A 12,845-nucleotide genomic window follows, 5' to 3' on the forward strand; every position below is an offset into this window, starting at 1 on the left:
GGTTGGACCAATTTCGGAATTTTTGGTATAATTTATTATTTTCGCATAAGCTTCATTCCCTTAGCATAGTCTAATGTTATGATTCTGATTTTGGGTAGATTCGACGCGAGTTGAGGCTGAGTCGAGAGGCAAGGGCATCGCAGAGTAGTATTTCTTCCGGTTTGAGGTAAGTAACCATTGTAAATCTGAACCTGAGGGTATGAAACCTCGGTATTTTGTATTGTTTTTGATATATGAGGTGACACACATGCTAGGTGACGAGTGTGTGGGTGTGCACCGATAGGGATTATGACTTGGTCCGTCCCGTATCAACTATTAAGCTGCGTATTTGATTTGAGATCTTATGATATTCCGTATTTTTGAGATTGATACTATACTTTGGGTTGTACGCCATGTTTGGGGCCTTGTGCCGACCTGTTTAGACCCTATGGGTAAATTTTACTACCTTCCTCACTCTATCTGTTTTGAAAGCATATCCTCAGTCATGTTTTACCTATTTATTATTTAGATCTGATTTTATCACTCTACTTCTTAATATATGAAAACTGTTTGGGCTGAGTTCCCTGATTTCCACTGATATGCCCGAGTGGTTGTGAGGTTAATGACTGAGAGAGGTTGAGAACCTAATGGTGCGGATTATATGTACATTATGGATCGGGCTGCACGCCAGAGCAATATTATATATATATATATATATATATATATATATATATATATATATTATGGATCGGGCTGGATGCCGTAGCGATACTTATATGGATCGGGCTACACGTCGCAGCGATATATATATATATAGGGCTGCGCGATGCAACGATATGATGCTTGGGCTGTAGGAGCCCCTCCGGAGTCTGTACACCCCTAATGAGCGTAGCACGCCGCAGCGGTTATTATGATTGTTACTATTATGAGATATTATTGAGCCGGAATGTTGAGTGTGAGTACTGTTGACGAGAGATGAGTCATGAGTGACTGAGAGGCTTAACCGAGGGGCTCGGTTATGACATTTTGATGATTTCACTCTTCTTTTATTCTAAGCCTCTGTTGAAAGATGTTGAATAAATGATTTCAAAGTATTTCAATTGAAACTGGAGATTTTATGAAGTAACTGATACGCTCAAATTACACTTTAATGAATAGTGTAAAGCGGTCGGTGTCAAATATAATAACCCGCCAAGGTTGGGGTCGAATCCCATAGGGAATAGGTGTGAAAAGGTTACTCTTATAGTGTGTTGCTCGACTAAAGTCGTATCTCTGTTCGGTTAACAGTAATAAGAGAATGATTTTATAGTAACAAGAGTATGAATTGAGTTTGTCTGGAAGTATCAACTAATTGGAATATTTATAGAGTAATTAATTGGATTAAAGAAACCAAGGTTGTGTCCTCTTTAATGGATTGTAATGCTTATCGGTTTTAATATGATATATTTCTAATGGAAGATTCTTTTGATATGCAAATGATGTCTAAGTGACTACCCGATATTTCCCAATAGTTGAGTAGTATTTCCTCTTTATAATTTTCCCAAATATAAAAGAGTTGCAATTTAGAACCATCAAGATATGCCAAGTAATACCCACTTATTCCTAAGCGATTCTATTAATCAAGGTTTAAAGCCTTGAGTCATTGATATTTACTTCTACCAAATTCTAACCCACTTTCCCAAGCAAAACAAGAATTTAATGTCACTTGTTAATGTTTGCAACCACCAACAATAAATGAAGAATGAGAAGTAAATAAATATCAACCAACCATTATATATAAATATATATATATATATATATATATATATATATATATATATTCAATGTTAAACACCCATTAGCATAACGCCCATTTAGGGTCCACAACCTTAGTATTTAAAGTTAGCTGCTCATACTACAATACAAAAACCAAAGAGAATTTAATGTCATTAAAGCTTACAAAGTAGAGAATATTCACCCAAAAGCTTCCAAAAGTGAGGAATATTAATGTCTTGGAATGTGGTTCAAAGACTAGACAAGATGAGCCCACAAAGACATCATAAAACTATTTATAGTGGACTCAAAATCGGGACAAAAAACGGACAAAAATGCCCTTTCAGGTCTGATATGTGATCGCATTCTTGTCGCAGAGCACGTATGCGGTCCGCATCTTGAACATCCTCATCGCAGACTGGAACCCTAGTTTACAGGTCTTCTTCGCATTCCAATTATGCGGATCGCATTGCAGCAATGCGATCGCATTTTGCATCGCATCTTCGTCCTTCAGTGACCTTCATGGTTGGTTTGCGGTTCACTCTGCGGCTCGCATGTTGGTTCTGCGGTCGCATAATGGACCGCATTCTTGACTTGAGATTTAGCCCAGATCTCTGCTTTTGTCTGCGATTTGACGTGCATTCTGCAGCTCGCATAGTGTATCGGAGACCAGCATTTTTGATACATTTTGCTCTTTTCTTGTCTTTTTGCTTCCATTTCTATGTTCTTGGGTTCTCAGTCCTTATGTACTGTAGAAACAACAAAACTACATAACTAACGGAGATAATTGCATTAAAACAAGCTAAAATCTAAGCAATTAGTATTGAAATGTGCCGAAATTCTCCGGCACATCAACACCCCCTACTTAAACTCTTTCTTGTCCTCAAGCAACTAAAACAAACTTAGCCTATTCTAGACTTTACTTACAAAACATGAAACGATAATGACTACGGGTGGTGTTCATTGCTAGTACTTCAAGCATGCATCTATAATTGTTTTACCCTTCCTGAACTGATAGTATATACAAGGAAAACTAATCAACTTGTGAACCTTGAGCCTCAGACATTGCGACAAAATGTTACCCTCAGCTGAGTGCAATTGCATTTGACTCAAAAGCTCAACTTTTGTTTAACTCCACAGTTCATGTACCCTCACTAGAAAGAAGGTCCCAAAATCACAATATTTACAAGGACAACAAAAAGGGACAGTTTACAAATACACTCACTCTCAGAAAGAACTTCAAGTGTTACAACATTTCATACCATAAGCTTGCCCTTATTTTAATTCACTGCTTATTCAAGAATGTTCGGTTGGAGGTCTCATAAGGACTTTTTAAGCTTGTAATGTAGGTTTCGGGAAGGGTTGGATAGACATTTGGGTACAAGTGACTTCACCCTCCTTGAACATTACTCACAATTTTCCATTTTGTTTTACTTTGCTTCTTTTCAAACCCTCATAGCCTCATTTGCGTCTAGTTTCCAATATAGAACCACCTTACATACCTCTTCTAATTTTATTCAAGGCTCCATACTTTATATACATACACATATTTTCTTTTCTTTTTTTTTGTACACAAATCTTTCTCTTGTTTTCTTTCTCTTTTGGAGCTTGAATAATCTAAAACAAACACTTTTGAGGCATGTGGTCCTAACTCAACGTACAACCTTACCAATCTCTACTGCGACACCACCCCCAACGTAGGCTTTTAGCCTTGTTCTCAATGTTCAAGGAGGGACGGGTTCAAGAGAGGGGATTATTATACAAGAAAAAAAAAGGGAGAGGTTTGTAATGAGTCGGCTTGAAAGGCTACAGAGGTCTAGCAAATAAGACAAAGAATACCTAAGATCATCCCTCCAACCAAACATACTATCATTAGCATTGAAAGACCAACCGGGCAAGTTCTAGATGATAGAAGTAAACACGAGAGTTATATACACACAGAGAACTCTCACACACACATGGTACACGAACTGTTTCATTCACATAATTTGACGCTTTCGAGTCAACACTTGGCAACTCAAGGCTTTTATCATAGACACATGTATAACTCTAGGTCACCATAGAGTCACAGAGCGAGCCTCAAGTTCACAAAGTTGATCACAAAGACTAATTCCCTTAAGAAAGTTGTCAATCTATCCATCATCGGGAAAAGTCGACAAAAACAATATATTTTTTTATATGTGGAAGGGTATATGCTATGTACAGACACACATGCTTGATACTAGGCAATTACACCAAACCAGTCAAAATGATTCGTTCTATGATCCTGGTTCTACTATTACACCCTTGGAAAAGAACCGGGAGAAGAAAAACCAAGAGGAATTGATTCCTAATCACTCTCTACTTGTTTTTGTTGTTTTTCTTTTATATGGACAACGGTATCATATTTACACAACGCTATTATGAACACAAAACAAACACTAATATTAACATCATCACGAATTTCATAAAACAACTCATGTACCGAAGTCATACTAATATATACAAAACACAAAATACATATAAGTACAAGAGTCTGATTGTAACATAAAGATATGCATATGTACAACAGTTTCCAATATCACAAAAATATCTAGAATGCTACCCTCCACCCCAACTAAAAGCATGCATTATCCCCAATGCATAAAAATAGAGAGATGAGTTTGAGGGGGGCTCCCTGAGGCACACTAAGTGTTATGGGAGTCAGTAGCTGGCTGAGTACTGGAGGGGTCACCCTCGGATGTGGAAGTTGGGACCGATGAGAGCTCGGTCTGAGGAGTGACCTCTCCTGATGGAGTAATGCTCTCAGGCTGGTCCAAAGTAGGAGTTGGAGCTAGAGCTGGAGCTGGTGCTGGAGCCTGTGAGCTGCTACTCTCGCCCATTGATGGCGGGGTGACTGATGGAGCTATAGGGCTGGCCATGTCTACTAGAGACCGCTAGATTGCTGTTTGCATATCTACTTATTCCACTTCTTCAATAGCAGCCTCCTCAATAATAGCATCCTCGACAGAGGCATCCGCAATCTGCTTTCCTTTATCCTGAGGGCCATCATTGCTTGAATATCCAGAACTTTCCTCATCCTCGCTCCCATCTTCCTCCTCATCTTCTGTTTTACCAGAACCTCCGGACTCCTCCCCAGAATGGATCACAATATGGGCTGGAGGGGCTTTAGGCTGGGAAGCTCCGGCAGTAGGAGGGGCAGTATCAGTCATCAATGTAGTGAAGTCAAGACCTAAGTCTGAAGGTGTTGTGCCTGTCACCTGATCACTATATGTGTGAAGGAGGGATGATAGATTGAACTCCAAGTTCTGCATCTTTTGGAGCTCGGTCTTCATAGAAGCAACCTCCTTCTTGAGTCCAGGCAACCCACTAACTTCACCCCGCTCTATCTTCTCCACCCTCAACTCAAGTTGCTGTAGACGATCCTCATATTTTGACTGTTGCTGTTGGAGGGCCGTCACTGAGGATTGCATGGGCGTCAGGGCTTGTTTGATTAGGTTTTGAAATGTCTTCAAAAGCTTATCTACTTTGGCATTGGCATGCTGAGCCAGTAGACCAAGCTTCGAGATAGCAGGAATGGTGATGGCAGGCTGGACAGTGGTGGACTGAGAAGCAGGCTCAGAAGTGGAAGTGGGGGCCACTGTAACCTGAGGAGTCACTGGTTTCTGGGAGTCACTGTACTCTAGATCACTCGGATCTTATACCTGAACCTATGATGGGGCAGCAGCAACAGTGATACGAGAGATATCCATGATACGTGTGATATCAATATCCCTCGTTTCCTTTCCAGTTTTATCAGTTGGCAGGATGGGAACTTTCAAAGCTTTACACAGAGCTGTGATCAGGCAAGGGAAAGGAAGTGAAGTTGCATGCTGCATTGCTCGGATCCCTATTTCTTGGAAGATCAACGCTCCCACATCTATCTTGATACCAGTCATGATGCAAGCAATCAGAAGGGCCTTCTCGATGGCTATTTCAGTTTCATTTTGAGTTGGTACCAACCGAGAAGTGACAAAACTGAGCCAGTAGCGACCCTCTCTCATGAGATCTTCCTTATATATCTTGTGTTGAGGATCGACCTAAGAAGGAGTCCCTTTTGCTATCACTGAGGCAATCCATCAACATTCATTCTCCTTATTTTTGAATTTTTCAGTGTACTCAGTTGTACCTGCTCTCCATCCTTTGACGTAGAACTCATTAAGGGCCTCAATGATGCAGAAAATAGTCTTTCCCCGGACAAGCACTTGGTCGGTGAAAACTTTGTTGCGTTTGTGGTATTTTGTCTTGGAGGCCCCATAGGATGCATAGAATTCCCTCACAAGGGTCACATTGTACTCCGTGGGTAGCTCAGTGAAGTTCTCCCATCTCCGTGTTTTTATGTTTTCCAGGATATGGGGGTATTTGTCTTTGAGCCCGTTCAAGCTCAATTGTTTCTCGCCCAGGATTTTGCGCTTTGTGAGCCCTTTTCTAAATATCTCCCTGAACCCATCAACCCCAAATCGGAGCTGGAAATATTCACCTCATTTCCTTCTCTCTTCAGTCTCTATATTGATTGAGGGCCTGAGCTCCTACGCCTCAGACTGGGAGGGGCTCGGCACGTTGTCCTCTATTCGCGATCGCTTACTAGTGGAAGCCCGCTTTGATGAGCGTCTATTTTGACCCATATTTGCACAATGGTGAAGAGTGAGTGACATCATTAACAATACGGAGAAGATACAAACGAATCAAAAGCAAGAAAGAAAATACGATCTGGTCTGCGATCGCAAAACCATAATGCGGACCGCAGACTTATCGCAGATCTTATAGTCTCAACTGGTGGTCTTATTCTGTGGTGAGTTATGTGGTCGCATCACCACTATGTGGACCGCATAACCATCGCATAATTGACATGGCTATATGGTTCAAAACTGAAATCTCTGTATCACTTTGCGGTGAATTTGCGGTCCACATGTCAAATCTGCGATCGCAAAGACACTGCATTTCATCATCTTCTTCAGAAGATTTAGGGTTTAGTTGTGAGGCCAAATGCGGACCGCATTTTCACAATGCGGGCCGCAGATGCCTTCTTCTACACAGGTCACCCAAGCTTTCAACAATGGCGGTCCTATTTTATTCTACCCCGTACCCCAAATTATTTTCAACCCAAAAGCATCTACACTACAGAGAAGCAACTACACAAGCATCTAAACACATTTTTGCACAGGATTTAAACGAAAAATCTCTGAACCTATAGTGGAAATCAAAGATAAAACGAGGGAGAAACGGGTACATACTAGCAGAGTTTGATGATTGGGACAATGACTGTGACAAATGGAGTCCTTTGGTTGCACACAATTTGAGCTTGATTTGGTTCTAAGTCCGTTCGTGTTCTTCCTCATTTTTTCGTTTTTTTGTTTTGTTTTAAGTGAGTGAGAGACGAGAGGGTTATGCGGACTTACCTTGTCGATTCTGCGATGGATAGACACCGCATAACATACAGTGTGACTGCATGTGTGTTATGCGATGAGGTTAAGGACCAAGCTGAAGCAAATGCGGTCGCATAAATTAAATGCGGACCGCATAATGCACCACCTCACCGCATTTTCAACCACAATTTTAACCCAAATCTCTGCTTAGGTTTGCGGTCAGAGTGCGGTCCGCATAGCTAAAATGCGACCGTATTTGTGCAACAGAATTCACCTAGTGGTTTTTCTTCCACTTTTTATGCATTCGTACCAATTGTTGTGATCTTTTGAACTCCCTGCACTCTGACACACACTTTAAATTTCTCAAATAAATCTATCTATCAAAAACTAAAAATTCATAGAACAAAAGAGTGGTACCACACATGGGTTGCCTCCCATGAAGCGCTTTATTTAACGTTGCGGCACGACAAAGTTGATGTTCCTTTGGTTTCACTCAATGGTCGGGCATGGACCATCTTTGAGAGCCAGCTGCTTCACCAAATGTTTTCTCCATCAGTGCCCAAGTAGTGCTTGATGCGTTGGCCATTTACCTTGAATGTCCGGGACCCATCTGTTGATTCTAATTCCACAGCTCCATAAGGAGAGGCATTGACCACTTTGAATGGACCGGACCATTATGATTTAAGCTTTCCCGGAAACAATTTGAGCCTTGAGTTAAAGAGCAAGACCAAATCACCCGTCTTGAACTCTCTTTTCAAGATCTTCTTGTCATGGACAAACTTCATCCGTTCCTTGTACACAGCTGCACTTTCATAAGCATGGAACCGGAATTCCTCCATTTCATTGAGTTGTGTTAACCTCAAATTTGCAGCTTCAGCCCAATCTAAGTTCAGCCTTTTCAATGCCCACATAGCTTTGTGTTCCAATTCCACGGGTAGATGACATGTTTTACCAAAGACTAGCCGATAAGGAGAAGTACCAATAGGGGTTTTGTAGGCCGTGCGGTATGCCCACAATGCATCATCTAGCTTCCTTGACCAGCCGGTCCTATTTGCGTTCACAGTTTTTGCTAGAATGCTCTTGATCTCCCGGTTGGAAACCTCCACTTGACCACTTGACTGCGGATGATAAGGTGTGGCCACCTTGTGCTTTACGCCATACTTCTCAAGCAGCCCCGAGAATGCCTTGTTATAAAAATGAGATCCACTATCACTAAGTATGGCTCTAGGAGTGCCAAACCGAGTGAATATGTTTTTCTTCAAGAAGGCGGTCACACTCCTTGCCTCATTGTTTGGTAAGGCAATTGCTTCAACTCATTGGTACACGTAGTCCACAGCTACCAAGATGTATTTCATCCCGAAAGAACTTACAAAGGGGCCCATGAAGTCGATTCCCCACACGTCAAAGATCTCTATCTCCATCACAAAGTGCATGGGCATTTCATGCCTCTTGGAGATTGAACCTTGTCGTTGACATTGGTCGCAAGCCTTGACCATTTGATTGGCATCATGGTAGATGGAAGGCCAATAATACCCACATTCAAGAACCTTAGCCGCCGTCCAATTTCCTCCATGATGACCCCCAACCGGTGAGTCATGGAATGCCTTGAGAATTGGCATAACCTCTTCTTCGGGAACACACCTTCTGATAATATTGTCAGCACAAACACAGAACAAGTATGGTTCCTCCCAATAGTATTGCCGACAGTCTCTCAAAAACTTCTTTCTTTGATAGGATTCCAATTCGTCCGGGATAAGGTCACTAACCAAGTAGTTAGCAATATCGGCATACCAAGGAGCAAAAGTGCTAGATAATGCCAATGTGTGCTCATCAGGGAATGCATCATTGATTTCAAGATCTCCCTATGGTCTCCCTGCTTCCTCAAGCCTTGACAAATGATCCGCCACTTGATTTTGAGTTCCCTTGCGATCTTTGACTTCGAAGTCAAACTCTTGCAACAACAAGACCCATCGAATTAATTGAGGCTTTGCATCCTTCTTTGCCATAAGATATCGAAGAGCCGCATGATCAGTGTATACCACCACCTTAGACCCCAACAAATAAGCCCGGAATTTTTCAAAAGCATACACAATAGCAAGAAGCTCTTGCTCAGTTACCCTGTAGTTCATTTGTGCCCCATAGAGAGTTTTACTTGCATAGTACACCGGGTGGAGAACTTTGTTGTGACGTTGGCCAAGCATTGCTCCAATGGCTACACCACTAGCATCACACATGAGCTCGAAAGGAAGTGACCAATCGGGTGTGACAATAATGGGTGTCGTGGTGAGCCTTTGCTTTAACTCCTCAAAAGCTTTAAGACAGTTCTCATCAAACACAAACTTGGCATCCTTTTCGAGGAGTTTGCACATGGGGTTAGCAATTTTGGAGAAGTCCTTGATGAAGCGCCTGTAAAACCCGGCATGCCCTAGAAAACTTCTAACACCTTTCACGGAGGTCGGTGGAGGAAGCTTAGAAATAATCTCAATCTTTTCTCGGTCGACTTCAATACTATGATTTGAAATTTTGTGCCCAAGCACAATGCCTTCGTCAACCATGAAGTGACACTTCTCCCAATTTAGCACAAGGTTGGTCCCTTCGCATCGCTTAAGCACTTGTCTAAGATTGTTAAGACAGTTCTCAAACGAATCACCAACCACCGAGAAATCATCCATGAAGACTTCAAGAAAGTCCTCAACCATGTCGGAGAAGATGGACATCATACACCTTTGGAAAGTGGCCGGAGCATTGCACAAGCCAAATGGCATCCGGCTAAAAGCAAAAGTACCATACGGGCAAGTGAACGTAGTTTTCTCTTGATCTTCCAAAGCGATGTTGATTTGATTGTAGCCGGAGTAACCATCAAGGAAATAATAAAATGACCTCCCCGCTAGCCGATCAAGCATTTGATCAATAAAAGGCATAGGGAAGTGGTCCTTGTAAGTAGCACTGTTAAGTTTCTGATAGTCCATACAAACTCGCCATCCGGTCACAATTCGCATTGGAATGAGCTCATTCTTCTCATTTTTGATCACGGTCATGCCACCCTTTTTTGGCACACATTGTACTGGGCTCACCCACGAACTATCGGCAATGGGGTAAACTACCCTGGCATCCAACCACTTGATAATATCCTTCTTTACTACCTCTTGCATTGACGGGTTCAACCGTCTTTGATGTTCCATACTTGGCTTTGTTTTGCTCTACAATTGGATTTTATGTTCATAAATTCCTGCGGGGATTCCACGAATATCCGTAATGGTCCATCCAATAGCTTGCCTATGTTCTTTCAAGACTTCCAAAAATTGGTTTACCTGCACATCATTTAGCAAAGACAAAACGATTACGGTTAAAGTATCATTAGAGCCAAGAAATTTATACCTTAAGTGCGGTGGGAGAGGCTTGAGCTCTAGTTGTGGTGGCTCAATGATTGATGGCTTGGTGGGAGGTGTGGCCCTATTCTCCAAGTCAAGAGAAAGCTTTGCCGGAGTGTAAATATAGGATCCAAGACCTCCAATGCATTTACCGACTCCATGTACCCATCCATGTCCTCACCATCAAAGTTTACCAAGATAGCCGCCAATGCCTCACCAAGGCATTGTTCTTCCATTTTCAATTCGACGGTATCTTCAACCTCATCAACCACATCTATCACTGAAATGCTCTCATACTCATGGGGTAATTTCATACCCTTTCTCGCTTGAAATGTGACTTCTTCATCATTCACCCGGAACTTAATTTCATTTCGCTTTGAATCCATGAGTGCTCTTCCCGTGGCTAGGAATGGTCTCCCCAAGATGATAGGGATCTCTTTATCAATAGCAGAGTCAAGAATTACAAAGTCGGTGGGTAAATGGAATTTTCCAACTTTCACAATCACATCATCAACAATTCCTACCGGTCGCTTAATAGATCGATCGGCCATTTGTAACCTCATGCTTGTTGGCCTCGGCATCCCTAATCCCGTTTGCTTGTAGATGGCAAGTGGCATCAAGTTGATGCTAGCCCCATTGTCACAAAGGGCTTTTGCAAAGTCACGCTCCCCGATAGTGCATGGAATAGTAAATGCTCCCGGGTCCTTTTTCTTTTGGACAGGGCTTGTGGCAAGAATAGAGCTAACCCGGTGAGTCATGTTTACCACCTCATTCTTTGTGGTCCTCTTTTTGGTGATCAAATCCTTCAAATATTTGGCAAACCCTGGCATTTCTTGAAAAGCCTCCAAGAATGGAATGTTCACCGACAATTGCTTTAGAATATCATAGAATTTCTCAAGCTTGCTATCATCAACCCTTCTAATAATTCTTTGAGGAAAAGGCGGAGGAGGTCTAGGAATAGGAGGTGGAGCTTTTGATGTCTCCTTATCCTTTTCCTTCACCCCTTCTTGGTTCACTTCTTGCACCTTCTCTTTTTCCGGCACACTTTCAACTTCAACAACCCCTTGCTCTTCTGCTTCAACTTCTTGTTCGGCTTCTTCCCCAACAACCTCTTGCTCAATGTCACCTTGTAAAACCTTCCCACTTCTAGTAGTTATTTCCATGATGTGAGAAGTTGAGCCACTTCCACCACTCTTCGGGTTCGCAATGGTATCACTAGGAAGTTGCCATTTTTTCTTTGGGTTTTGCTCTCTTGAAAGGTCTCTCATCTACATCTCTAACTTTTGGATAGATGCGGTGTGAGAGCCAACAAATTCGGTCATGTTTCTCATGGACGCGTCAGACTTTTCTTGGTTTTGCAATACTCTTTCATACATGCTTTCTAACTTTGACTCACTTGACGACCCTTGATTTGTATAATGACCTTTTGGGGGAACATACGAGTTGGAGCTCCGGTTTGCAAAGTTGTTGTTGTTGTTGTTCCAATTTCCTTAATCCGAGCTACCTTGATCATTTTCCATTGTTGGTTGCCTTGCCCTTGCGAGTTTGGCCTCCACTGGCTTTGTTGCCCTTGACCATGGTAGGGTTGCCTTTGATACCCTCCTTGAGGGTTGTTGATATAATTTGCTTCCTCAAAATTTTCATCTAAGATGGGTTGGGCATCTTCCACTGCATTCACTTTCTTTGTCTGATTCTCGGTAAACATCTTTGTCAGCACATTTACATTTGTTGCAAGCCCGGCAATCACTTGATCCCTCTCTTGATTTTCCTTGATTAAGTTTCTCAAGGAAGGAGAGCCATATGAGATTCCTCCGGTAGTATCCTCTGAATGACATGCTTGGTTGTGCTTTGCCATTTTGTCCAGGATTTGTGTCACTCTTGATTTGTCCATGAAAGATCCGTCAGCTGCATTCTTGGCGATGGCTTGGTTCATGGGATCCAAACCCATATAAAAAATTTCCAACAACATGGAATCCGGAAAACCATGGTTTGGAGACCTCACCAAGTATAATTTGAAGCGATCCCATGCCTCATGCAACTGCTCTCCCTGTATCTGCTTGAAGAAGAAAATCTTATCCCGCAACTCAGACTTTTTGCTCTGCGAGAACCACTTAGACAAAAATGCCCAGACAAGTTCGGGCCAAGAATGGATAGAGGTGGGTGGCAGATTCTGGAGCCATTTCCTCGCATTCCCAGCTAGAGAATACTTGAAGCATCTCAACCACAGGGCATCGTCAGAGACATTGTTTTGTTTGTGCATTGCACACACACCCAAGAAATTCCTAAGGAGTTGTGTTGGATCATCATCTGTGGAGTTTCTGAAAAATCCTTCTGCCTTAAGCATCAGAATTAGACTTTG

General features: G+C 42.2%; 1 protein-coding gene across 1 annotated transcript; it reads right to left on the minus strand.

The window, feature by feature from the left end:
• Positions 1 to 10,521: 10,521 nt before the first annotated feature.
• LOC138885316 (uncharacterized) lies at positions 10,522 to 11,754 on the minus strand. Its single transcript, XM_070166253.1, has one exon. The coding sequence runs from the start codon at positions 11,752 to 11,754 to the stop codon at positions 10,522 to 10,524; it is 1,233 nt and encodes a 410-aa protein (XP_070022354.1).
• Positions 11,755 to 12,845: the final 1,091 nt, after the last annotated feature.

The sequence above is a fragment of the Nicotiana sylvestris genome, chromosome 2 (genome assembly GCF_000393655.2).
Source record: "Nicotiana sylvestris chromosome 2, ASM39365v2, whole genome shotgun sequence".
NCBI classification, from domain to species: Eukaryota; Viridiplantae; Streptophyta; class Magnoliopsida; order Solanales; family Solanaceae; genus Nicotiana; species Nicotiana sylvestris.